This window comes from Sphaerodactylus townsendi, linkage group LG05 (assembly GCF_021028975.2).
Source record: "Sphaerodactylus townsendi isolate TG3544 linkage group LG05, MPM_Stown_v2.3, whole genome shotgun sequence".
NCBI classification, from domain to species: Eukaryota; Metazoa; Chordata; class Lepidosauria; order Squamata; family Sphaerodactylidae; genus Sphaerodactylus; species Sphaerodactylus townsendi.
Window position 1 is genome coordinate 41,623,155 of NC_059429.1, and position 26,204 is coordinate 41,649,358.

Genomic DNA, 26,204 nt, shown 5'->3' on the forward strand with positions numbered 1-26,204 from the left:
GTAGCTGGCATCTTAACAGACAGCCATGCTTTCTGCAAGCATTTGTAGCTAAAGGAACTGAAGTTGAAAGGAATACTGCTATGGAGTTTCAGTTTTGTACTAATGGAAGGCATTTTCATAAACTAAAGAAGGGGATGAGTTGGTTTCTGTAGCTGACTTTTCTCTAAAGGAGTCTCAAAGTGGTTTCCGGTCTCAATCCTTGCATCTCCCTACAATAGGCATCTTGCAAGGTAGGTGGGGATGAGAGTTCTAAGTGAACTGCGACTAACCCAAGGTCACCCAGAAGGCTTCATGTGGAAGAGTGGGGGAATCAAAACTGGTTTTCAAGATTAGCGTACTGCACTTTTAAGCACTATACCATGGTCAGCAACATTTGTGTTGATTCCCCTTCCTGCTGAAGCCTGTCATACTTTGCTCCCACCAAGTTGCATGTGGTGAACCCTGGCGAATGGTATGGGATGGTGGGGGTGGGGGGACAAGTGGAATCTGCAATGGTAGGGGAAATCAACAAAAATTCCCTGGTTTTGAAAGCTGAAAGACCCAATCCTGGGAAAGCTCTACTGTGAACAGTTTCTATCCTTATTATGAACTTAGTCCTGAGCTCAATGAAACGTTCTTCCTGCTTAAATTTTTGTCAACTTTTCCCTTTGAAACTTAAACATGGTTGTGGACATGTTGTGTATGTGTGGGTTTTTTTTTTCAAAAGATAGTAATTGGAAACTTACAATCTAACTTACAAATGAAGTAGATACATCTTAATGATGTACAGCAACCACACAAAGCAGTTAACAAGAAAGTCCAGCACTGTAATAACTAGCCCTCCCAAAGGCAAGGAGGTGTTTGTCAACGTAAGTATGTAGTTGTGAAATAAAAGAACCACACATCCTTGATGGGAATCACTATCATATAAGACTTGAGAGTCTTATAAAGATCCAGCAACAGAATGTTCTAATTAAGAATTCAATATTGCTGACTCACTGGCAATAGAGAGATTTTTAAATAATAGAAGGAAGTTTTGAGGAATGAAAAGTGCCTAGGACACCAATCCTAGAGCCCAAACAGTAGAATAAGGATATAGGAAAAAAAACTTCCACCTAAGACATCCCATCCAACAATAGCTAGGAAAGTTACTAGAGAGCAGAAATGTCACAGTAGAAACCATGGTAAAGATGCTATCATGTAAATTATGCTGTTGCACTGAACAAAGTTTTGTTCAATGAAAAAACACAAGAAATGTGAAAAACCAGAATCTTTATGGTGTGTGATACAAAGAACAAATATAAGTCCAGATGAATACCAGTCTCTCTTTGTAATATCTTCCTGGTGACCTAATGACTGTACACTTCAACACGTCTGAAGAAAAGAGCTCTGATATATGAAACCTTATGAAGGAATAAATGTTATCAAAGATGCCCATGGACTGTTTTATTTTTAGCACCAGAGGAATACGTCAATATATTCACTATGAAGTTGAACTTTGTTGGTCAAGTTAGTTTTTTATGCCAATGGGGACTCAAGTTCCCCAGACTAACCTGTATTGTTCTGTGGTCATAACACTGGTGGTAGAAAGTACCATCAAGTCACAGCCAACTTATACTGACCCATTGGAGTTTTCAAGTCAAGAGGCAAACAAAGGTAGTTTGTCATTGCCTACCTCTCTGTGGCAGCCCTGTGGTAGCCTCCTATCCATGCACTAACCAGGGATAACCCTGCTTAGCTGCTAAGATATGACATCATCAAGGTGTCTTGGGCAATCCAGGTCAAAATGGCCATAGAATTAGCAGACCACAACCCAAGAAGAGATTGCAGCTAGTGTACCCATAGTCCTATGAGAAGGACATCAAACACTACCTAGATCAAATGCTGGTGTTAGCAGATACAAAATAGTGAGCCGGAGGAAAAGGACCCACAATATAAATTCATCAATATAGACTTTCTTCCAAGAGTACTCTCTTGTAGCAATAAAGCAGAAGGAAATTAAGGAGGCTTAATAAAAAAGTATCCAACTTCAAGAAAGCAATACTCAAAAGGTTAGCCAGAAAATAAGAGGCAGATGCTATTGGGAGCAAAATCATATTTCTAAACCAAGAATTAATCTGTGTATAGTTTTTTCTCCTTCTTTATATGAGGTAATATGGAAAATACATTAATCACATCTGAGTTTTGATAGTTAATTCCCAGTTTTGATCTCTAATGGAAGGATGTTATACCTTCAAATCATACATGAGCTTACAAGTGAGAGCAACTCTACTACCCCATGGGTCATCTATTTGACATTGGGACAGGTGGGATTGCTGTATTTGCCAATGGAATTGCCATTTAGGCAGAAACAATTCCTGATTACTGTGGATAATTCTTCCAATATTAGGAAGCTTAGGCTTGCCGTACCATTCATGCATGACAAACCTCAAGGGCACCGAGCAGTGACGCTGGGCGCCCTGATGTCAATGGGGAGGTGGGCCAAGGCAGCCTCTATAAGGCTGGGCTTGGCCTACAACCTCCCCATTTGCTGGAGCACACTCGTTTTCCCACCCGCCTCTCCCTGTTTTTTGGCCTTATGTTAATGCATGTCTGTTCTGTTAGAAGGTTGGCAGTTTGCGCATGCGAGAATGATCTTTAGCTTGGGGTCAGCGGGCGAAATACCCGCTTAATTGGAGCAAGCCAAGGGGTAACCTGCCCAGATGTGGGCTTCTATGGCTTGTGCCCAGTGGTGGGATCCAAAAATTTTAATAACAGGTTCCTATGGTGGTGGGATTCAAACAGTGGCGCCGCTGCACACAAGCACCTCCAGTCCCTATTGGGCAGGGAGGTTGCTTCAGTAACCCCTTCTCGGCACTCAGAAAGAATTAGTAACCACTTCTGGAGAATTAGTAACCACTTCTGGAGAAATTGTGAGAACTGGTTGGATCCCACCTCTGCTTGCGCCCCTGGCAGCAAAGAGACTTCAGGAAGTGGCAACCGTCCATCTGGAATCTCACAACTGCTCCAGTGTGTGAAAATTTTTCAGCAGCAGGCATGCTGTAGAAAAATTTAGGTGTCTGGGGGACAGCACTCAGGCTGCCCAGTACACAAATCAGTCCCTTATATTGCGCCATACGCTTTGTTTGCCTTGAACCAATTTTTGTTAATAAAATGGCTATGGCCAACTTTTTTACCACACAAAAAGCATGTTGTGCTCACTTTTATTCATGGAATGGCTAGGAGGGTTTTAGTTACTTCCCTCAAGCAGCAAAAGCTAAGAGATTATGATACACAGCAGTTTTATCAGGTTGCCTCTTGGTTAGTCTTTCTGCAGCATAGGAATTCTTTACGAATGCTGCAAATACTGATGGGATGCAGGACCAAATCTTTTAGAAGAAGAAGAAGAAGAGTTTGGATTTATATCCCCCCTTTCTCTCCTGCAGGAGACTCAAAGGGGCTTACAATCTCCTTGCCCTTCCCCCCTCACAACAAACACCCTGTGAGGTAGGTGGGGCTGACAGAGCTCCGAGAAGCTGTGACTAGCCCAAGGTCACCCAGCTGGCGTGTGTGGGAGTGTACAGGCTAATCTGAATTCCCCAGATAAGCCTCCACAGCTCAGGCGGCAGAGCTGGGAATCAAACCCGGTTCCTCCAGATTAGATACACGAGCTCTTAACCGCCTACGACCACTGTCTCTGAATTGACAGCTTCTGCAGCCAGCAACAGGGAGGAAGAAAACAAATCTCCAAACATTCGGCATGACGTATTATATATTCAAAAGCTGAACTAGTTCTCACCAGCATGGTGTAGTTGTTAACAGCATGAGGACTTTCATCTGGAGAACCAGGATCAATTCCCTACTCTTCCACATGAGCAGCAGACTCTTTCCTGGTGAACCAGATTTGTTTCCCCACTCCTACATTCTTGTTGGGTGACTTTGGGCAAGTCACAGTTCTTCGGAATTCTCTCAGCCCCACTTACCTCTCAAGATGGATGTTGCGGAGAGAAAAAAAAGGAAAGGAGTTTGTAAGCTGCCTTGAGTCTCCTTACAGGAGAGAAAGGCAGGGTATGAATACAAACTCTTCCTCTTCCTCTTTTAAATTCACTATGTGTTTGAGATAAAGGTTTTTTTTAAGTCATGCTATCAGATACTTGAATTGCTAATCTGTTTCAAATTGTTTTAGCACTAATGCAGGGGCAGGAACTGTTCAGAAAGACTGAGTATCTAATGAAAGGATTATGTAATAACAAACATGGGATTTAAATGAAAATAACACTTTTCTGCAAACCAAACTGTAAGGGTTTCCATGGATTTAGAAGTGTATAACTCTGTTCAAGATGTCACTGTCAATCATTATTGTTATAACTGAAAATCTGTTTATGTAAAGTTATACACTTTGAGGAAGTGTTTGTTGTCATGAACACAGTTATAATAGACTAGAAATATGAGTAAAATTTACTGATATGTGTGAATTGGTTAATATTGCAGAATGATCACTGACACTAGCATATAGTATATTTAATTCCAGTAAAAATGTGTGGGTACACAGAGCAGAGGAATACAATTAAAGTTGTGCTGAATAAATTAGTGTATTTATTACATTTGTTCAAAATGATCTTCCGTCTCCATCCCTATTTTTCCCCATTACAGCAAAAACACCCCCACACTATAAATTATGCATTTTGAAAAATTACAGATGTCTGATTTCTTCCACTTTCCCACCTATTCCTTGTGTAACTTTTAGATCTCCAAAATCTATTCCTGAAGAAAGAGGGCCATTTCCCCACATATTTTGTAACTGGGTAATATTTGATGTCTCATTAGTGTAAATTATGCAGCAATCCAGAATATGTGACACATCAATTATAACAAAGCAAGACTACCCAAATGCAACAATTAAAGCTGAAATAAAAGCTTTCATAGCAAAATAAATGATTAAGATGCCAATCAGCAGCTCAGTGTGTATGCAGAGCATGTGTGCTGGCCACTGCAACTATAAGTTTAATTCCAAATTAAGGTATGCTTTGAAACATTTGTAATGTTAGAGTGGTCCATAAGGACCAAGTGAGAATGAAAATGTATAGCTTTCCTAGAAGAAAAAGGGTCAGAATACCTGCAGCTCAATTAAGTACAACCGTCACAAATCTTTTTTAGGAATTGTAAGAGCATAATTGAATGCTGCATTTTAGATCTCTAGATCACACTAAATGAGCCTCAACAGGTTATCTCCTAATTTTCAAATCATATGAAACACCTCAAAGCAATATTTTATTTCAAAGGGAACACTGGTTGAATGTGAGGGTGACCTGGTTGCGACATCTGTAACCCCAGTGATCCCCAGGGTTGACTCGGCTGGTCTGGCTGCATAGGCAGGTGTTCCCTACCTCCCTAACTGCTCAACAGCTTCTAAAGCTGCACACTCAGTGGAAGAGGACAACCATCCCAGAAAGGAGTGTACTGTTCTTCAGTCAAGAGCATACAATAGCTACGCCCCCTGCTAGAACCTCCAAACAAGCATCTCTGTGCAATGTGTAGTTCCGTCCTAAGTAGCACAATGGACCAACGTTCATACTACAAGGCATATTCCATTAGCACTCCCAGTGTTTCAACTGCTTGAAATTTACCTCCTCTGGGACAGCTCGCACATTTGTAAATCCTTTTCTGAAGACCACAAAAACACGACGAGCTCCACAGCGCAAAGCTGATGTTGCACAGTCAAAAGCAGTGTCACCTGCTCCCAGAACAATCACTGTTCCGTGTATTGATGGCAATGGAGAGTGACAGGTGCACATTCCTGAATAATGAAAGGAAAACCCCATTTCAGGGAGAGAAACTGTTTCTGCATGACAGCTCAAAAGATACTTGTATTCGAAGCAGTGTAAAATTGCATCTTGCAGTTTCCGAACATGGACAGTCTCTATCAAATTATTCTGCTTCATTGAAAGACAGTTTTATTCCCATTTTTAAGATATGCTCATACATGTAATTTCATAGTAGCTTTTTTTAACCCCATTGCTTTCCTGTCGTGGCAGGAAATAAACACAAATGCATATTTAAATTTAAAAAAACTGTAGAGAATTGCAAGGTTGGGTTCAACTGTTTTATGATCAAGTTATCAAAAAACCAAACCATTAGTTTTTTTAAAAAAACATATTGCGTAAGAGAGAGAGAGAAACAGAAAGAAAACTCATATGGCAATATAACACCCTTTCCTCAAGGTCACCAACTTTCACGGTTGTCCTCCTTTCATTCTCAAGTAGACTACAAAACAAAATCCTTTGTATCATTCCACGTTATATCTAACAGTATATATCTTTATATCTAACAGGATCTAAAGAAGGAAGTTTGTCTAACAGGACCTAAAGAAGGAAGTTTGTCCTAATTGCTTTCCTGCATAAACAGCCATGGGTCTCTCCCCTCCCCCTGCCCCATCTTCCTCTGATGTCCACTATTTTTACTTACCTGTGAATAGGGAAACATTGGCCTAAGTAAAACAATGGCTTAAGTTCATATACTGGTTATCCAGTTCTGTATGTACCAAAACATTTTTGAATGTGTGAGGAATTTTGCCAAAGATGTTCCATCCTGACTATTTTGCTGCTTTTCACACCCAGTTTACTGTTAGATATAAAGTGGAGTGATACAAGGGAGTTCCCCCTCCAGGTTTCTGTACACTCCCTAGGGCCTAAGCATGTTAAATTCCCTCTGACCCATCCCCATCTCAACCGCTCATTATTGTGTTTTGTGAAGCATACTCAGTCCTCACCCTTTTGGGGGGGGGGGGTGAGGAGAGGTGGTTAATTTACAGAGCCATTTTTTTCTTCATCTCTAATAAACCACCTGAGAAGATAAAAACATGTATTTCATCAGCAAGTTAACTGATCTTCTTGTTGTCATAGTTGACAGGAGGTAGCCAATTTACTATTAGAAATAACTGTTTTGGGAAAAGTACATTTGTTGCTGATCAGAACCATCTTGGCAATGAAAGATACCAATGTAGAAGAAGAATAAGAGCTTGGATTCAAGGCAGTTTACAAACTCCTTTCTTATCCTCTCCCCACAAACAGACACTTTGTGTGGTAGGTGTGGTGGTGAGAGTTCCAAAGAACTGTGACTAGCCTAAAGTCAGCCAGCAGGCAATAAGTGTAGGAGTGGGGAAACAAATTCAGTTCAGCAGATAAGAGTCCACCACTCATGCAGAGGAGTGGGGAATCAAACGCAGTTCTCCAAATTACAGTCCATTGCTCTTAACCACTACACCATGCTGGATGTTCTAGGATACTGCCTGATGCCTTGGGGAGAAACGCAGGGTGTGAATGAAATGGAGGATGCTGCTAATAATTGGAGGAGGGTGTGATTTGCCTCTCCTAGATGCCAAGCAAGTTCAGGACTCCGGCCAGTGTGGGGTTATTCCTCAAACCAGAGGCTGAGTGTTATCTTTGCAAAGATCTTTTGCTCCAACCTCAATGGTTTGTCACAGTTCAGCTTTGGCATCTGTTTTCAATGCCAGGGCTTGGAGCTAGATGATTGTGCCTCTCAGCAAGCATAGACTGCATTTCTCATAGAGTCCTCAAATATTAGGGCTTGGAGTGGGGGAGGCCTGCCTGACCCCAGGTTGATGTTTCCAGGGAGCTTTAAGCTCCAGTTTGCTTTCTCTCAACATTTAACAATTTTTCCTGCTGCTGAACAACAGCACAAGTGAAATGAATTTGCATCCAACTGCCCCATTAAGGATTTGCATTTGAAGCATGTGGTGAAATAACACAGTAATGCCTGAGTTATTTGTCTTTTTACACAGTGACCTCAGAGTGACCTGGCAGGGAAAAGGCTGGCGGCCAGCAAAACCTGCCTCCAGCCTGCCCAGTCCCTTGGCCACACTCCTCCCCCGTAATCCAGAGCCCATTTTATTGCAGGTTTAAATGGGCTTTCATGCTTGTGATACCATTCATAGCATAAACCTGTAATCTGAAGGGATCTGAGATAGCTTTATTCAGGAGAGTCTGTTCTTTACCATATCATCAATGGTCTATAATTTCTAACTTCATGCACTGCCAGTTGTGAATTTTCACAGCAAGGGTATGGTACCACAAGTATCAATTTCTTTCAGAACAATTTTTTTAAAACCCTTTAAACACAGGACTATGAATAAAAAAAAATCTGAACACACTCGAGTACACAAAAATGGGACAACATAGCACAATGTCACTTTTTTCTCCCAACAGACAGCATGGTATTTCATTAAGGTTGCACTTGTTATTTTAGATTATATCAGTTGTTGTACACCGCTCAGAGCCCTCCGAGGGTGGGCGGCATAGAAGGCAAATAAATAAATAAATATACGCCTTTAGTTTTTGGGGTAAAAGCAGTGTGTCAGGTAACTGAAATATACAACATTATCTTAAGATTTAAGAGATTCATTACTGCCCTGGACTTCACATTGCATGTGCTTTGGACATGATAAATCTCCATCTGCCCATCCTGCAGGCGGTGTTAATGATTTAGGTCAGTATGTTCTATGCAGCTGGATTCACAAGGCACATGCAAGAAAATTCTGAAATGAGGTATATTTAATTCCAATGGAGAAGTGTTGCCATATTTCCGAGTTTGAAGGTTTCACTGAGAATTTGGGTATACTATCTGGTGCCTACTTGGTCCATTAGCTGACTTGTATTCATAGCATTCATCTTTTTTTTTTTAAAGAAAAAGGCTCTGAAAGTGCCATCCTAAGCAGAAGGTTATAACCTTCTAAGTAATTTGATATTTACAGGATTAAAGGGGTGTAACCTCATTTATGATTGCACTGAATGTCTTCTAGGTAAAGAAATAGATGCCTATTGTAAGTCACCTTGAACCACAAGGAAAAGTGGGGTATAAATGTTGAAATAAATAAATAATTTCACCTCTGGCAGGGACCATCAGGAGGTGTGGAGGTGGCTGCTGCCAATAGGCTGTTGACATTCAACTCTATCTCCAGTTTGAAAAAAAACAACCAATGGCTGTGATCTTGGCTTGGCCTCTTGCCTGGATGCCATGGTGGAATGGCTAGGTAAGAGCTGCCTGAAGTTAAATCCTTCAAAATCAGCAGTCATGTGACTGGATGGGTCCAGAACTCAGGGGTAGCCATTTTTATTTGTGCTTGATGGGGTACACCTTGGACTGTGGCTCAATCCATCTGTTGCCTTGGACAAAGGAGTGTCCACAGTGATAAGAGCAGCATTTACCATTTGTGCTGAGCCTACCAATTGGCTCCTTATTTGTCTTATTTGGACCTTATCACTGTGATCCAAAGGACTGTCACTTTCATATGTGACTGCTGTACTATATGTAGGTTTACCCTTGAAGACACTTCAGAAATTAAAATGGTTCAGAACACAATAGTCAGATTGCTTGACTGGGTGTTCCTTGTTAGTCCAAATCACTCCAGTCCTGCGGCAATACTAGGCAAACTTATTTGGATGCAAGTCCTAGTTAACTGCAACAGATTTACTTCTAATTAAACTAGACTCAGACTTTGCTGTGGTTCTATTCACATTTTACTAACAGGAAGTGTCATGGAAATGAATCAAACACCACTGAAATTAAACAGAGGTAGCTCTGCGCAAAACAGAAGCCCATCTAATTTCAACTGACTATTAATGCTGCAAGCAAGTGTGTGTTTTTAGTGTTTAACTGTCAAGAGTTCAAGAATCAAGCGAAAACAAATGAACAAGCACTTCCTACCCAGGAGCTTTTACTAGAACTTTCATAGCAGAACCACATACTTATGACTAAGTAATTTTTAATTTTAAAATTAATATTGTTGTTTTAATTATTGGAGCAAACTATTTCCAACACATTAGAAAGCAGAAAACAGAAGTTTCAAATGAACCTGTGAATGAACATTCTGGAACCATATAAGAACAGAGCTGAAAATGGGCACCTGGTTTACTTGCCATAGCCACCAGTGGTAGAAAGTCTTTAGATGAGTAAAATCCTTGATCCATCTTCAGCCCTTCAAATATAGGTTCTCTCTTTGGTTCTGGCAGACCTAACAAATATAAAGTTTAAAGGGACTGAGTATTTAGCAAACAGGAAACATTTAAAAGAAAAAAAAATGGTGCTTCATCCTGTCAATCCTTAACCAGTACAAATTCAGAAAGTTCCCATGTTGACAACTGAAAAAAATCAGTTCACAATCAGTTTACTGTTTATTGCAGTAATGCTGTCAGTGTACAAAAGTCCTTTCCTTGTACACAGGCAGAAAAACACAGCAGTGTATATCTACCTATGGACTTCGCCTCACTTACCACAAGTAGCAGAGGTATACAAATTCACGTTGAAATGTAGATAACAGTACCATTTTCCACTGAAAGGTTTAAGCAGAATTGTAAATTTTAGCCCTTTTAAAAAAAGAATGGAGTAGGAGAGAATAATCGGATTGCAAACGAGGACATGAGAATCCTCTAATATCAGCATTCTGTGAGGTAAGCTAGGACCTAGTATTGCCTGTGAATGTTGCTCACAGTGTGAGCATTATATATGTTTGTGTATGTATGTCTGTATGTGAATGTGTGTATATATGTGTGTGTGTGTATCGATTGATCGATCAATTGATCGATCGATAGTGTGAGTTATATATATGCACACATACACACACACAATTTTAACTCAGCCAGTCATCAAGTGGCACTAAAACAAGCAAGTTTCTGAATGTCAGAATCATCATATTTCTATATTTGGACTGAATGGCATATGATGACAAAATCCAGTCTTCCCCAACAACACAAAAACGCATGTAGCCTGAATGAGAAAAGAAAGAAAAGGCAAACAGGCGCTTCAAGAAAGACAGGTGACATCCAAGCCATCTGAACAACATGCTTGGATGACTGCCACATTCACCACCAAGAATCATTTACCATATCACCCATTAAACTAGTTCTATAAATGATGAGCACCCGCAAAAGCTATAAAAACTGTGTGTGTGTGTGTGTGTGTTGTGTGTGTGTGTGTGTATGTGTGTGCGTGCGTATGAATACTATATTTTCAAACTAATATAGATACTATATTTTCAAACTAATAAAGTATTTACTCTGCATTTACTCGGCATTAAATATCTTCTCACTTTGTACCAATTTCTCTTTGATGTTTTACCTCTCCTGTGTTTCCAGAAACCTATGTCTATAGTCAAAGGCACTGTCTTTCCTATTCCCAGGTAATTTTTAAATAGTGTTGAAATTTGAGAGACAGAAGAATGAAAAAAATGAACAATAATTCAGGCTATTCTCTTCATTCTTAGAACACTCCACAAATCAAAACTTATTTTGCAGCACCAAGAATTAGAAGTACAGCTTGGAAGAAGGCATTAGTAGCATACCCGCAGAAAATGGCACCTGGGGAGTCAATGAAATTGCATCACCTCAAATTGCAGCAGATGGGTGGAACTTAGAAGAAGCAGAGAGCTGGGGGGAAGGAACTTGGAAGAAGCAGCAACTAGCGCTTGAAAGAAGCAGTGGGGGGGGGAAAGAACGTAGATGATGTGGTGGGCAAAACTTGGAAGAAGCAGTGGCTGAGTGAGCAGCAGGCTCTGCTGGCTCCTGGGGGGAAGGGAAGACTGGCCCAAGTCACCTCTCATGTGACACTTGAAAGTGGTGTCTGGGTCAAATGGACTCTTCGTCTCCCCTAGATATGCCACTGGAAGGCATGTTCCCACCACAGTCAGGAGCATATCTGTTCCCATGCACTCCACTCCCACCAGCTCCAGGTGGCAGAAACAAAGATGGGGAAGGAACCTGGACTCCAAAGAGCTGTGAAACATTTCTGCAGCCTGTTAGTGCCGGGCAGGCTGGGAGGTGATGCCAGGTCCAAGGCACATCCATTGCCTTCTCCCCTGCGGTTTTCTTGCCAATCTGGCTCCTCATCCAACCATTTGCATCACATAGACATTGATCAGCCTTGTCAACAAGCAGGCTTACATAGACACACATTAACTCCACTCAGTTCCTATTTAGATTTAAAATCTTTTATTCTCCCAAAGGGTGCTATTTGCATCATCTTGCCAATGATGGTTTTGGAAGCACCTGGGCAAAATGTGTTGATAGTAAGTTACAGAATTGGGTTTCCTCTTCAGTCTTTTAAGCAAGAGTCCAACTTATTCTACTTCTATAGACCCTTTTGTGAATTGTTTTGCAGAGACATGAAACATTACTGGAAAAAGGGACCGTTTCATGAGGAAATTAAAGGCAATTCATGATGGTTGTGCCAGTACACCTCTGAATGCAGGTTACTGGGGGTCAACAAGAGGGAGAGATTTTTTTTTGCCTCCATGCCCCAGCTATGAGCTTCCACTTTTGACTTGTGAACTTGGAAGGGCTGAGGATGCAGGATAGAACATATTAAAATAAATAACATAAGGCTAGCTGTTATGACAACTGTGGAAGCTGGACTAGATAAACTGACTAGTGGTCTGATCAAATATCTTCCGTGTACACATGAATGTACACATAAAAGCAGAGGTACATCTAAAAAAGGCTTGTTAGTAGAGAACATTAGTGAGCCCTGGGGAAAAGCAATTCTAGAGGGAAAGAAAGCTTATTAATAAACTAAGAAGAAAACAAAAATGATGGTTTTTAAATAGCAAAGCCATTAAGAAGTCCTTTTAAATCAGTTTTTAACAAGGAAAAAAATTAGAAGTAACTATGTACAATTAAGAAAGTAATGGCCCAGATCCTGAGTTGCAGTTAAGAGTTCTCCAGCACAGCTTGTGGGAGGGATTGTATAGGTGTTTATATCATTGTGCAAGTGGCTGAGAATGTTTGTGTTTTCTCTGCCATTACTGCTAGATTAGGAACACCTTCCAATGACTACAGATGATTCTTCACGGGCCAAGAAAAATGGTTTAAGGCCCTGTTTAAAAGCATTTGGGGGTAGAAGTTCCCACAGAACTCAGCTCCCCCCCCCCCATTGCTTCTCAGCCGTTTTATTAGTTATAACTCTGGTTAAATGAAAACAGCAAAATTAGCAACTCTTTTTTTCTTTAACCTGGGTTGCAAACGCTTCCTGCTTGCCTGTGTGAACTATAGCAAGCAGGAAGCATTCCGTCCCCACCCCCTTCCATCCACCATGATAGTGGATTCCCCAGGTGACTGCCATTAGAGTGAATACTCTAGTAGGTGGCTGCCATGCCATGCAGGTAGGTGGGGGATTTTTGAGTGGGGGTGGGTTCTCGGTGGAGGGATTCTTGGCTGAATGGTTCACACAGAAACACAGTGTTTCTGTGTGAACCGTGTTGCCTCCTGCCTTTAAGATCCCAGTGATCCCGTCTAGCCCCTGCAGCCCCCATGCAAATGGTGGCACAGGAAACTGAGAGAGGAGTAGCAGCAGTGGGAAGAAGACTTGGTCAGGAAGAGCAGAGTGACCTGCTGGTGTTCATTTTGGAGGGCTTTTCTCAAAGCCACAGCTTTTAAAACAGTGTATTTTAACAGGGGTTATCTCTTTTTCTCCTTGTAAGGCTCCTGTGAGCTAAGGCTGCTGAATCTGGAAGGTGGGGCTTAACAGAGAGGATTTAACAATAGTTCATCTCTTGTTCCTCTTTGTCCTAAGAGGTGGGGCTTTTGTCCTGAGAGGTGGGGCTTTAGTTCAGTCTCTGGAACCAGCAGAGAGGAGTAGCAGCAGTGGGAAGAAGACTTGGCCAGGAAAGCAAGCAGGAGTGACTCATACAAGCGCTGCGCAATTTTAATTAATTTTTTTTGTTGTTTTAAATTAAGCAGCGACATATTGATGATTGTGATAGTATCACATGCAGGCCTAGCTCCAGGGGGGCACTGAAGCTAAAAGCTTAATATTTAAATATCTAAACAAATTCAGATTATGAAGGCAGAAAGCCAGCAGGGGAGGGGCTTTCCAGTGTTTTGCACTGAGTGTCACATGTATGACTTCCTCTGCCACTAGGACAGAAATTAAATTGTTGGGTGTGCCCTCGCTGCAATGAAGCTCCTGGCAACTCAAAGGAACGTGGTAGCGTTCTCTTGAAGCCAAGGTGGCGCAGACCTGGAGAAACTGAAAAAGAGAGGCAACAGAGGGTGACAGACAAGGCTTTCAGGACTTAACAGCCGGGTCCTCGCATTCCCCTGCGTGACATCTCTTCAGATGTCACTGGAGAATGAAGGTCTTGGGGACAGGAGGGTGCCAGTCTGAGGTGGGGAAGATGCTCCCTTAGATGGGATCCCTTCCTTAACTGGTGATCAGCTATCCTCTAGCACTGAGGATACCCCACCAGGAAAGGTGGGGGGCTCCTTGTAGTGGGTGATTCGATCATTAGAAATGTAGAGAGTTGGGTTTGTGGAGAGGCGAGACTGACCATGGTGACACCCACCTGCCCTGGTGCACAGGTTACTGGCGATGTCTACACTTCGTCTAGAATAGGCTTTTAGTACAGTGCTGGGGTGGAGTCAGCAGTTGTGCAGGTCCATATTGGCACCAACCAGCCAGGGGAAATGCCGTAGCCGGGAGGTTCTGGAAGCTAAATTTAGGCTGCTAGGGAAACAGGTTTTCGAGAGTCCAGGACCTCCAAAGGTGGCATTCTGCAGAAATGCGCAAACCCGTTCCCGCAGCGCCCAGAGTGGGCTATGAAGCTAGGGCAAGCGGAGATACAGGGTCTCAATGCGTGGATGAGAAGGTGGTGTAAGGCAGAGGGTTTCAGATTTGTCAGGAACTGGTGAACCTTGCTTTGGGACAAGGCAGGCTGCCTGAACGTAGGACGGGCTTCAATCTTAACCAAAGGGGAACCAGGCTCCTGCCTCTCAACATAAAAACCGTGGCAGAACAGCTTTTAAACTGATCACCGGGGGAAAGCCGACCAGGAGCTGAGGTGACTTCGGGTTCGGAATACAGGTGCATCTATGGGGATGCAGACAGAGAGGGAGGTTTTTCTAAATCCAACCACATACAAGCAAGGAACATAGCAATGTGTGCATGTGACAAGGGCGATAGTGTCCTACAAAAGACTTGGCGAGGGTAAAGCACATAAATCCCAGGTTAAGGACAGAGGGGCAGGAGTATACAGGTGTCTCTATGCTAATAGTAAAATGAAGCATCTAACCTAAAAATGTGAGGGAGCTAGGAGTACAGAGTTTCTTGAAGGAGGACTTTGATATAGTGGGCATTACCCAGAGACATGGTGGAATGAGGAGAACCAGTGGGATGCTGTTATACCAGAGCTACAGGCTGCCTCTATAGGAAAAGGATAGGACAGGGCGCATTTAGGGGGTGCGGAGTTGCTCTTTTACATCAAAGAGAAACATAGTATCACATAAAATAGACAATGCAAGGGGAGCTGATGTTCCCCTACAAGAATCACTGTGGATTATCAATACCAGGTGTGAAGGACAGTTTAATATTAGGAATATATATTATCGTCCCCCAGACCAAAGTGCACAAGAGAGGATTCACAGAGATGGGAAAAAAGAAATTAGAGAGGCCAACAAAAGCAAATATCGTAGTGGTAATGGGTGATTTTAACTGTATCCCCCATATATAAAACTGGAAAAATGCTATGTTTCAGGTCATAGTAAGGAGAGAGCATTCCTGGATATGCTAAAATGACTGTGGCTTAGAGCAGATGGTTGTGGAACCAACCAGGGAAGAGGTGATCCTAGATCTAATTATATGTGGGACCCAGACCTGGTGCAGGAGAGATCAGTGTTGTTTGAGCCGATAGGAAACATGTATTTACCTCACAATGCTGTTGCAGATTCCAGTATCTCAACATACTGAGCAGTGGCAACTACTAATGCCAGAAGCGTTCCACATCTTCGCCTTCAGAAAGGGAAATTTCTCAAAAGATGAAAGGGAGGATAGTATGCGAGGAAGCTGAGAAAGGGGAAAATCAAAGAAGAGTCAAAACTGTCCAGGATGCTTGGAGGTTATTTAAAACACAGTAATAAAAGCTCCCAGCTGGGAATGTGTTCCACAGGTTAGAAAAGAGCAGCACCCAGTCCAAGTAAGAAAGCCTACCATGGTTACCTTAAGAGAGGAGTTGAGGAAATTATCAGAAAAAAAAGAAAATGTCTTTTAGAAAAGCCTGGAAGTCCAGTTTTGACTGGATGAAGAATATGAGAGGGAACACAAATGGTGGCAAAAGAGAAGCAAGTTAGCTGTAAGGGAGGCAAAAAAGGGATTATGAGGAACGCATGGCTGCAACATCAAGACCAGCAACAAACAGCGTTCTTCAAGTACATCAAAAGCAGGAAGCCAGCAAAGAAAGGAAGCCAGTGGTGAGGCCTGTTAGATGACAAAGGAACAAAGGGTGTGCTAAAAAGATGGCAGGGAGATTGCAGAGAAGCTGAATGAATTCTTTTGGCATCTGTCTTCACCTAAGAGGAGGTGAGGAACATTCCTGCACCTGAGACCAAGCTTCTTGTGGAGGCGAATCCGAGAGGAACTTACTGAAGATAGTGGTATTTGAACAAAGGAAGAAGTTCTGGCAGCCATTTTGATGTTAAATCTTAGTATCGTTACTAAATCCCTGGCCCAGATTGCATTCACCCAAAAGGAGTTCTTAGTAAGAGCTCAAGCTAATGCCAAAAAAATTGCTGATCTTCACTTTAATATGCAACTTATCCCTGAAATCAGGCCTCCGAATCCCTGAAGACTGGAAGATGGCCAATGTCACACCAATCTTTAAGAAAGGGATCTAGGGGATTTGACTCCAGGAAATTACAGAGCCAGTCAGTTTGACGATTCATGTTCCTGGTAAATTGAGTAGAATCTATCATTAAAGATAAAATTATAAAGCATGTGAGAAAAGCAAGACCTGCTGGAGAAAAGAGTCAGCATGGCTTTTGCAGAGGCAAATCTTGGTCTTACCAAAACTTTACTAGGAGTTCTTTGAGGGTGTGTAAAACAGGCATGTGGACAGGGGTGACACCGCGGACATTGGTTCTTACTTTGGATTTCCAAAAGATTCTTTTGACAAAGTTCCTCACCAGAAGGGCACTGTTGAGAAAATCTTTCAGCAATGTGAAGGAATAATAGAGGGAAGTCCCTCCTATGGATTAAAAAACTGGTTTGAGAAACAGGAAACAAAGAGTGGGTGTAAAATGGGAAGTTCTCAGCAATGGAGAGATGTCGGGAGTGGTGTCCCCCAAGGATCCGTTTTGGGACCAGTGCTCTTTAACCTAATTCTGCTAAATGACCTGGAAGTAAAGTGGGTAGCGTGGTGGCCAAGTTTGCAGATGATACACCAAGAACATCATGTAGGGTGTAATTTAGCAGAACCACTAAAGGATTCTGTGGCGAAGAGGACTCCAAAGCCCGGACCTTTGATAGAATTAGGTAGAGTTATGGGCTCAAGAAATGGCAAATGCAGTTCAATGTGAAGCAGCAAAATGCTTAAAGAGAGGTATTGAGAGTGATGCACTTTATAGGGGCAAAACATCCAAAACTTCACATACACAGCCGCTACAGGGGTCAGTGCTATCAGTCACAGACCGAGGAAAGGGATTTAGGCGTCTTAGTTGATAGTTCCATGCAGAGATGTCAACTCAATGCATGGCAGAAGCCTGTAAAGGCAAACTCTCAATGCTGGGGATTAAGTTACCAGGGAAAGGAATTCGATAATAAAAAGGCAAAGATAGTCATTGCCTTATATAAAGCAGTGAGTGCGACACGCTACTTGCGGAGTACACTGGTGTCCAGTTCTGAGTTCGCCGCGATCTCTAAAAAGGATATTGGAGGGAGATGAAAAAAAGTGCAGAGAAAGGGCAACAGCAGGATGATGTTGAGGGACTGGAGCACCTTCCCTATGGAGGAGAGGAGAAACTGCAGCGTTTGGGACTCATTTAGATTTGGAGAGGAGGTGGCTTTGAGGGGATATAGATTGAAGTCTACAAAGGTATGCCATGGTAGTAGAAAAATCGTTGACCAAGAGAGAGAAATTTTCTCTCTTTCTCACAATACTTCAGGAACCAGGGGGCATTCATTGAAAATGCTGGGGGGAAGAATTAGGACTAATAAAAGGAAACACTTCTTCACGCAACATGTGATTGGTGTTTGGAATATGCTGCCACAGGAGGTGGTGATGGCCACTAACCTGGATAGCTTTAAAAGGGGCTTGGACAGATTTATGGAGGAGAAGTCGATTTATGGCTACCAATCTTGATCCTCCTTGATCTGAGATTGCAAATGCCTTAACAGACCAGGTGATCGGGAGCAACAGCCGCAGAAGGCCATTGTGTTCACATCCTACATGTGAGCTCCCAAAGGCACCTGGTGGGCCACTGCGAGTAGCAGAATGCTGGACTAGATGGACTTTGGTCTGATCCAGCTGGCTTGTTCTTATGTTCTTATGTTCTTAACTGAAACGGGTTCCATGAACCCTTATTGCCTGTGTGGAATCAGCCATACATATGCCACAGCAACACTAAACTCTTCTGCATCAGCAAGCATAGTATTGAAACAGCATTCTGAACATTTGTGCAGAGACCATAGTTAAATTTGAACCAAAGATCTCCCTTTCCTTTCTGTAAGATTAGCATGACCAACACCTTAATGTGTAAATAGGAATTTGAAAAACCACACTCTGGGCATATTACTGGACATGAATGAGTGGTCCCAGATTCACAATGAGTTAAAGCTGAGCACACAATTCCACTGATTTACCACTGTGTACCAGTTACCAGCCAAATACATCCCTAGTATCAGTACACTGAAATGATTGGACTTGAACGAAAGGATGGATTTGGCTGTTTTTTGCAGACAGCTATGACAGCAGAATATCAACAATATCAGATGCGTGCATTGCTATTTATGTAGACACATTTTCATATTGCAGGCAATCAAGCATGGTTATCTTTCTGATATTCTAACTAGAAACCTTTATCAGTATATGTTTCCTCCGTGACCATTATGGATTTTAACACATAATCTCCCTTATTGCCATTGCCATGTTAAAGAGTACAGATAACTTTATGAAACAATGATCTAATCATAGCCAGATGGGAGTAAGGGATGCTTCATCACTCTGAATCCCAATTTGATCATACACTGCAACCTTCACATTCAGACTTTTAAAACATGTTTACACAAATGCTCTCCACATATATATTCTGACATTTTTCCTTGTCCCCTTTTCCTTATTTACTATTCCATATCTATCATCTTAGTTAGCCATTAAATATCTTGTGAGGGCCCACAAGGAATCACAAAAGGGACAACATTAGCGAACTACACACCTGTCATTTATCTGGTGGTAGTAAAGTAAGTGGAGCATATATACCTGAGGAATGTCCAGGGTGGGAGAAAGAACTATTTGCATTGGTTAACAAGCATAAAGGATGCAATTAGCAAGTGTGATTTGCATGTGTTGAGTGGAATCCACCTATTTTAGTTACTTACATATGCTAAAATAAGGGTGGATTCCACTCAACACATGCAAATCACACTTGCTAACTGAACCCTTTACACTTGTTAACCAATGAAAATGGTTCTTTCTCCCACCTTGGACCTTCCACAAGTAAATATACTCCACTTGCTTTACTACCATCAGACCTTCTGAAGATGCCAGCCACAGATGCAAGCAAAACGTCAGTGGAAAATGCTACTGAAACACGGTCATACAGCCTGGAAACCCCACAACACTCCATCTATTTACTATCAAAAAGCTAATGATAGATTTCCAGCAATGAGCTACAGCAAAAAAAATAATAATCAGATTAATTTGGTAAACAAAATTACAACAAAACTAGCCAAATGGTACAATTAGTCTATTTGGCATTAGAACATCACAGACATCAACATAAGTAGGTAATCACTAATACATTCATGAAGTGTATACATTTCAATTTTTAATCATTTTTACATAGCTAAATGATTTTCAGTTATTATCTTCATTTGCCTAGGAACACACAATGTGCTCTGAAGGCAAGGAGTTCAGAGAGAAGGGTTTGAGAGGCATGTCTTAACTGCGGAAGAGACATTCCTTCAAGTACCTTACATTTAGGGCCTTAAGGGTAAAAACCAACATTTTGAATTGTGTCCAGAAACACATGGGTAACCAGTGCAGATCTTTCAGCACAGAGTGATATGATCCTGCCACATTTTTGACCAACTGAAGTTTCCAAGCCTTTTTCAAATGCTGCCCTTGGTAGAGTGCATTACAGCAATCTAAACTGAGTGTGATCACAGCATGAATCACACTTCATTGAGGAATGCTGAAATTAGCAAACCAGTTGGAGCTGATTAAAGGTGCTACAAACCATGGTGGAGACCTGAGTCTCCAACAGTAAGCCAGAATCTAGTAGCCCCCTCAAACTAGAAACATGTTATTTCAGGGGAACTGCTATACCCTCTGCAGTCCCCAAGCAGTTTCTTCATTGTCCAATAGAACCTCAATATTGTCTGAATTGAACTGAGTGTATTGGCCCTCATCCATTCCATTACCACCTTTTGGCATCTATTCAGGACTCCAACAGGCTAACCTGGTGTAGCTGTTCAGGAGAAACAGAGCTGAGTGCCATTTGTATATTAGTGGCACCTCCCTCCAAATCCCCAGATAACCTCTCACAGTGGTTTTAGGTAAATGTGAGTTAGCTTAGCATAAATGCCATAGCCCAAAAGTCCCCAATCCACATATATTGTAACTGTCTAAGATTAGTTGTGGGGTACTGTAAGAACGCCTGCCTAAAATTATTGCTAACAATAAATTTGCCAGAAACAGATGGAAGTTAGGTACTTAATGTGCCCCAAAAGGGAGGGAGCTAATAAAAAAGACAATCAAATTCAGTTTGCATAAGCATCTTATCATGAAAAGCTTTCGCTTCCTCAAAAACTCAATTGAGTGGTTTGAAGGATGTTGCTGTTTAATTCAAATTATCTACTTTCTGCTATTTCTCTCAGCTCAAGATGAAACCCCAACCATATTAATAAAACCCCAACTACACTAATAAAAGATTAGCACACATTCTAGAACTCTGCTCAGCAAAGTTTGAAACCTCCCACCCCTTCTTTCAGTACTTCCTATAGCAGATGAGGAAGGCTTTTCAGGCTGGAAAAAAGATTTCAGACTTTAGTGTGTGGAGTTGTAGGATCATTAGCTTATAGTCAGTCATGCCAAAGGGCTCTTCCACCAATTCTCTTCTCCTACCCTGAACAACCTCTTTGCTCCTTATGCTGCTCCTGATAGTCCACTGACTCCCAGGAAAAAAACTGGGCAGGCCGAAGGAAAAGTAGACTATTCCAACTCACTCCATCAGCAGATCCTACTGGATACAAGCCATTGTCATTAAAATTGATGCCCAGTTTGCATCTATTTCATTTAATAGCATAACAATAGTATAAAAGTGACATATGCTTCTGAATTGAGGACATCAGCAATGAAAATTGGTCAAAAATAATCACCAAGATAGCATGCAAAAAGCATTTCCACATATCTCTAGTTTGGAGAAATTAAAATTCCCCTTAGATATTAAACACACACTTTGAAACACACAGCAATTTGTTATAAGCAGAAACATGTACCATTTATAATATTAACATTTTTGCTTTCAGGTAAAGCATTTGCTTGCAAACAGCATTAGGACTTATTTCCTTATGCTATTATAAAAGCAATGCAGTATTAAAATACCATGCATATCAAAACATACATTTCCTCTCAAAGTAGTCCCATATTAAACAGGTTTTCTTCCTCCAACCCCCAAGGAAAAAAATGGACCTGCATTCTAGAGAAAATCTGTAGACTTCACAGTACATTGTAGACATTTTGCAATTTAAGCATAAAATATTTATTCATGCTCAAAGACACAGCCTCATCCCCCTCATTCATTAAATATATTTATTTGAGAACAAATTTTTGTGATTGAAGACTTTGTAAGGAAAAGCCCTAGGACTCACGATGTCACCACTCAGCAAGCTGATGTCAGTGACTGATAGTTTGGGCCACTGGATGTGACAGGTAATGCCTGTAGGATGTTCTCTGATGGGAAGCGCATGAAAAAGAATTACAGGTAAAGTTTGCTTTAAGTGCCGAAAAATGAATATTTATGCTGTTCTTTCGCAAACAAGAATATTTCATAGGAGAGGCACAGATTGCCTCTTGTGGGAAAAATTCCACAAAAAGGAAGCCTGCAACTGATAATCCCTCCCCCCTCCCCCCAAAAACCACCAGCCTTTAGCTATTAAAATCCATGTCAATTAGAACAAAATGAAAACAGAAAGCTAGTGACATCTCTAAGTAGATACTTGGTGTAGAGTTATTAAGGTTTGGTCCTTGGAGATGAAGAGAATGGCAGACTTCACAAGGAATAGCAGGTGAGCAGTATCTCTCAAGGTCAGGATGACAGTGATTAGGATACCAGACAACCATTTTGGAAAGTGGCATTTAAAAAGACCTCCCTTTTCTACTGGAAGATGTCTTGAAATGTTGGCAGCTGGGCAACTTCCCATTGTGAAGTTCAATAAAATATGTTCCCCCTCCCTTCTCCCTCTTTTATTTTTTTTTAGCGCTTGTGAGGTTTTTGTTTTGTTGGTTTGCTATGTATGTTGATGGAGATAAGTGTTTTAATTACTTCTTTAATGTCTATGCTTTTGTATTTTTCTCCTTTATTTCCTGCTGTTGAGATTAATGCCTCATCTTCACAGCAGGTGGCACTTTGATTTATTTATTTTTTCGTGGAAACCTGGGCAGATTTATTTTGTAACATAACTATTCTTTCTTTAATCCTCCCCCCCCCCCCACACGCATACTATTATTATACAAACTGGATATTTTCTCAATTTAAAACATTTTTTATTATTATTAAACAAAGTCATTAATAGCAACTGTCTGATTAAAGCAAATGGTTAATAATAGGAAAAAAGCAGTGGGGGAAATAACACAGAGATGGGTGATGGGTAAGCACATTGTGGTAAAGTACCAGCTCCCAAATTACATTTCAGTGCTGGTGTATTTTCAAAATTCTCATTATGAAGACAGATCATGCAGATAAGAAACAGCATCTTAGAGATTTTGTTCTCCTATGGATGTCACGATCATCTTAACAAATATAAATCCAATATTACATTTCCACTTTTAAACTGAATGAAAAAGAAGTGTGAGATGCAGTACCATTTTTCACCAGGAGGCTGTGGTTCTTTTCCATTCAACACTGAATTCACATGCCAGAATCAAAATATCTTTCAAAAAGTATGGGAACTTAACTCCTAGCCTGATTTATTTGGGTGGTTGATTCCTCTGGAGAAAAAACAGTTTCAGCAAAAGACAGAAAAGACTTGTGAAGTGGAGCAGGTATAATTCCATTTATTTTATCTATCTACTTTGTTTCCTCCAAGGAGCTCAGAGTACCATACAAGGGATTATCTCAGTATTTTCTTATGAGTTGACTTCAGTGGCGTAGCCACCAGGGGACGGGGTGTGTGTGTGCGCGCACGATGCACCAGGCGCACACCTGCAGGGGGCGCCAAAATCAAAAAATGTATTTTAAAAAATATTTTAGTGTTTTTACTTTGTCGGCCGGCAGAGAGCGCAGTTTTTAGACTAGCGGCACCAAAACTTCAGGTTATCATCAGATGACACTCCTGATGATATCAGCCTGGATTGGTAAAGGTTGGTTGAGGGGGTCCAAAGTTATGGGCCCCCAAAGTGGTGCCCCATCCCCTATTGTTTCCAATGGGAGCTAATAGTAGATGGGGCTTCCCTTTGAAGGTCCATAACTTTGGACTCCCTGAACCAAACTTCACTCAACCTGGGTGGTATCATCAGGATAGTCTCCTGAAAGTAGCCTGACATTTTGGTACTGCTAACTTAAACATTGCTCCCCTGACAGGCACCCTCAATTTTCCCCCAGATTCTGGTTCTTCTGGTCCCTTCTAAGTGGATTTAAAGGGAAAATCAGGGCTCCCTAGATTAAAAAAACATTGAAAGTATTGTCGAAGGCTTTCACAGATGGATTCAACTGGTTGTTGAGGGTTTTCTGGCTGTGTGGTCTAGGTCTGGTAGATCTTGTTCCTAATGTTTTGCCTGCATCTGTGGCTGGCATCTTCAGAGGCGTATATCAGAGAGAAGTCTGTAAAAAGAGAAGTCTGGACACAGTGTATAACAGTCTGGACACAGTGTATAACACAGTTCTCTCTGTGATACACCTCTGAAGATGCCAGCCACAGATGCAGGTGAAACATTAGGAACAAGATCTACCAGACCACGGTCACGCAGCCTGGAAAACACACAACAACCAACATTGAAAGTGATGCTGTTTGGGGGGTGGGGGGAATCCTCCCTGAAACAGCATCACTTTCAATGTTGTTTAAACTAGAGAACCCAGATTCTCCCTTTAAGGTGGATTTAAAAGAAGAATCTGGGCTCTCTAGTCTAAACAACATTAAAAGTGATGCCGTTTCAGGGCGGATCTCCCCCCCCCCCCAACAGCATCAACTAGGGAGCCCAGATTTGTGAGTTGGGGCATGTTCTATAATGTGATTGTGACTTTGAGATGACATGGTGCCAAAAAAATGTTCTTTTGTCATAGTGGGGGAGGGCAGAGATTTTGCACCGGGCTCCATTTTCCCTAGCTACACCTCTGGTTGACTTGTGATCACCTAGTAAGCTTTATTGTTGAATGAGTCTTTGAAACCCAAATCCATTATCACCAACTTTTCCCTGTCAGTGCTCCTGTGCCATTATCCCTGCATAATGCTCAGAAATTCAACTGATGAAGTTGCTTCTAGCAGGCAAATGAAATGCATACATGTTATGTAGGTACAAAAGGAACAGAAGCTCTGTCCATACAAAAAAAGAAAAAAGATAGTGACCCTTTTAGCATCTAATACAGCCTGCATACACAGACACAGACACAGACACAGACACAGACACAGACACAGACACACACCGGTGTCAAATCAAGAACATTAATTTATTCTGCAGTAAGATTTTTCCCCAAAAAAGGCTGACAGCAATGGAAAGACAACACTACTTCCCACCCTACTTTTCATCTTGATTCTTAGTTTCACTCTTAATTTTCTACTGCCCAGTATTGCTTATGGCAGGTTAAAAAAAAACAGAAACTCTTAGCCATGAATCATGATTTGCTGGGCTTAAGGGTTCTGCACATATTTGCACGATAACTGGAGAAACAGCTGCTGAAAATGAGGGGAGGGAAATAAAGTGGAAAATTGCTCCAAACCTCTCTCATGACATCCTGGCTACAAATCTGTAAAGGTCACAGGGGAAAATGAGTTTAGTGATCTCAGCCTGGGGCCAAAGCTAGCATTTATGGAGCATGTGAAATTTCAGCAAAAGCAATGCAGTAGGACTCTAGGTCTGAATTTCCACTGCTAGGAAACTGGTCACTTCACACAACTGGGCCTAAATGACCAACGTTCAGGAATACCCCAACATAAATACAGCTGGTGACATATCACAGTTATCAGATCTTTTGGCATTCTCTGAAAACATTTTGCTGTTGTGTTGATCAACTCCATGAACAGCCCCAAACAGAAGACATGATGAGGCTAAACTCCCTTCCAGAGAATGAAGTTAGGTGCTATTTGTTTGACATGCTGTGCCACAGAAGAGCTTGGGGGACCAAAGTTCTACTACTTAATGACTAGCCAAGTGTGATAGAGACCACATTTGCCTTTTTCTAAACAAATAGTGAATTATTTTTTTAAAAAAATGGCTGGAGGATCAATATCATTCAATTGATGAGGAATTTTGAACCTGCTAAGAGCCATTCCCCCTCCATTGATAAAGAGGTAGCCTGTATTCCAGACCATGCCATATTTATTCATTTTTCCTAACATTTTTAAAAGTCTAGTGTTTTCAGGAGCAGGCAGTGGTATGATGAAAGAGGAATTCAAGACTCTTACTAGATCCAGAATGCTTCCTACTAATAACTTTGGAATGAAATGCTTATTAGCAATTTGATATGCAAAACACTGAAATGGTGACTGGACACAAAATGGGCCAAACAGTCCTATAGCTGGTGGTGGGGAATTCCCAAACAGGAGTTAGCTAACCTGACTTCCCATTTCTAGTGGGCCAAACTAAAGAAAAAATCCTTTCCCCCAATCCCTTGGGCTTCAGACCCTCATCCCTGAATAGAAATTGGCTACCACCAAGTCTAAGCTTCCTCCCCCTTTTCGCTAACATTCCTGATGCTCTTGGTCCTCAGTAGGATCAAGGTTTGTGTGAGATGAAGGCCTGGAGCTGAGTTTTTTTCTTCAAAAATCTTGCCTTGTCCATCTGCTGTTCATTGTTATGTACCCCTTCCACCCCA

General features: G+C 41.5%; 1 protein-coding gene across 1 annotated transcript in view; it reads right to left on the reverse strand.

The window, feature by feature from the left end:
* DPYD (dihydropyrimidine dehydrogenase) overlaps nucleotides 1-26,204 on the reverse strand; it is a 652,845-nt gene that overhangs the window by 294,987 nt on the left and 331,654 nt on the right. The window contains exons 9-10 of the mRNA XM_048497540.1: nucleotides 9,881-9,988; nucleotides 5,586-5,755 (exon numbers count right to left, since the gene is read on the reverse strand). Coding sequence (XP_048353497.1) covers nucleotides 5,586-5,755; nucleotides 9,881-9,988 — 278 coding nt within the window. The remainder of the gene's footprint in view (nucleotides 1-5,585; nucleotides 5,756-9,880; nucleotides 9,989-26,204) is intronic.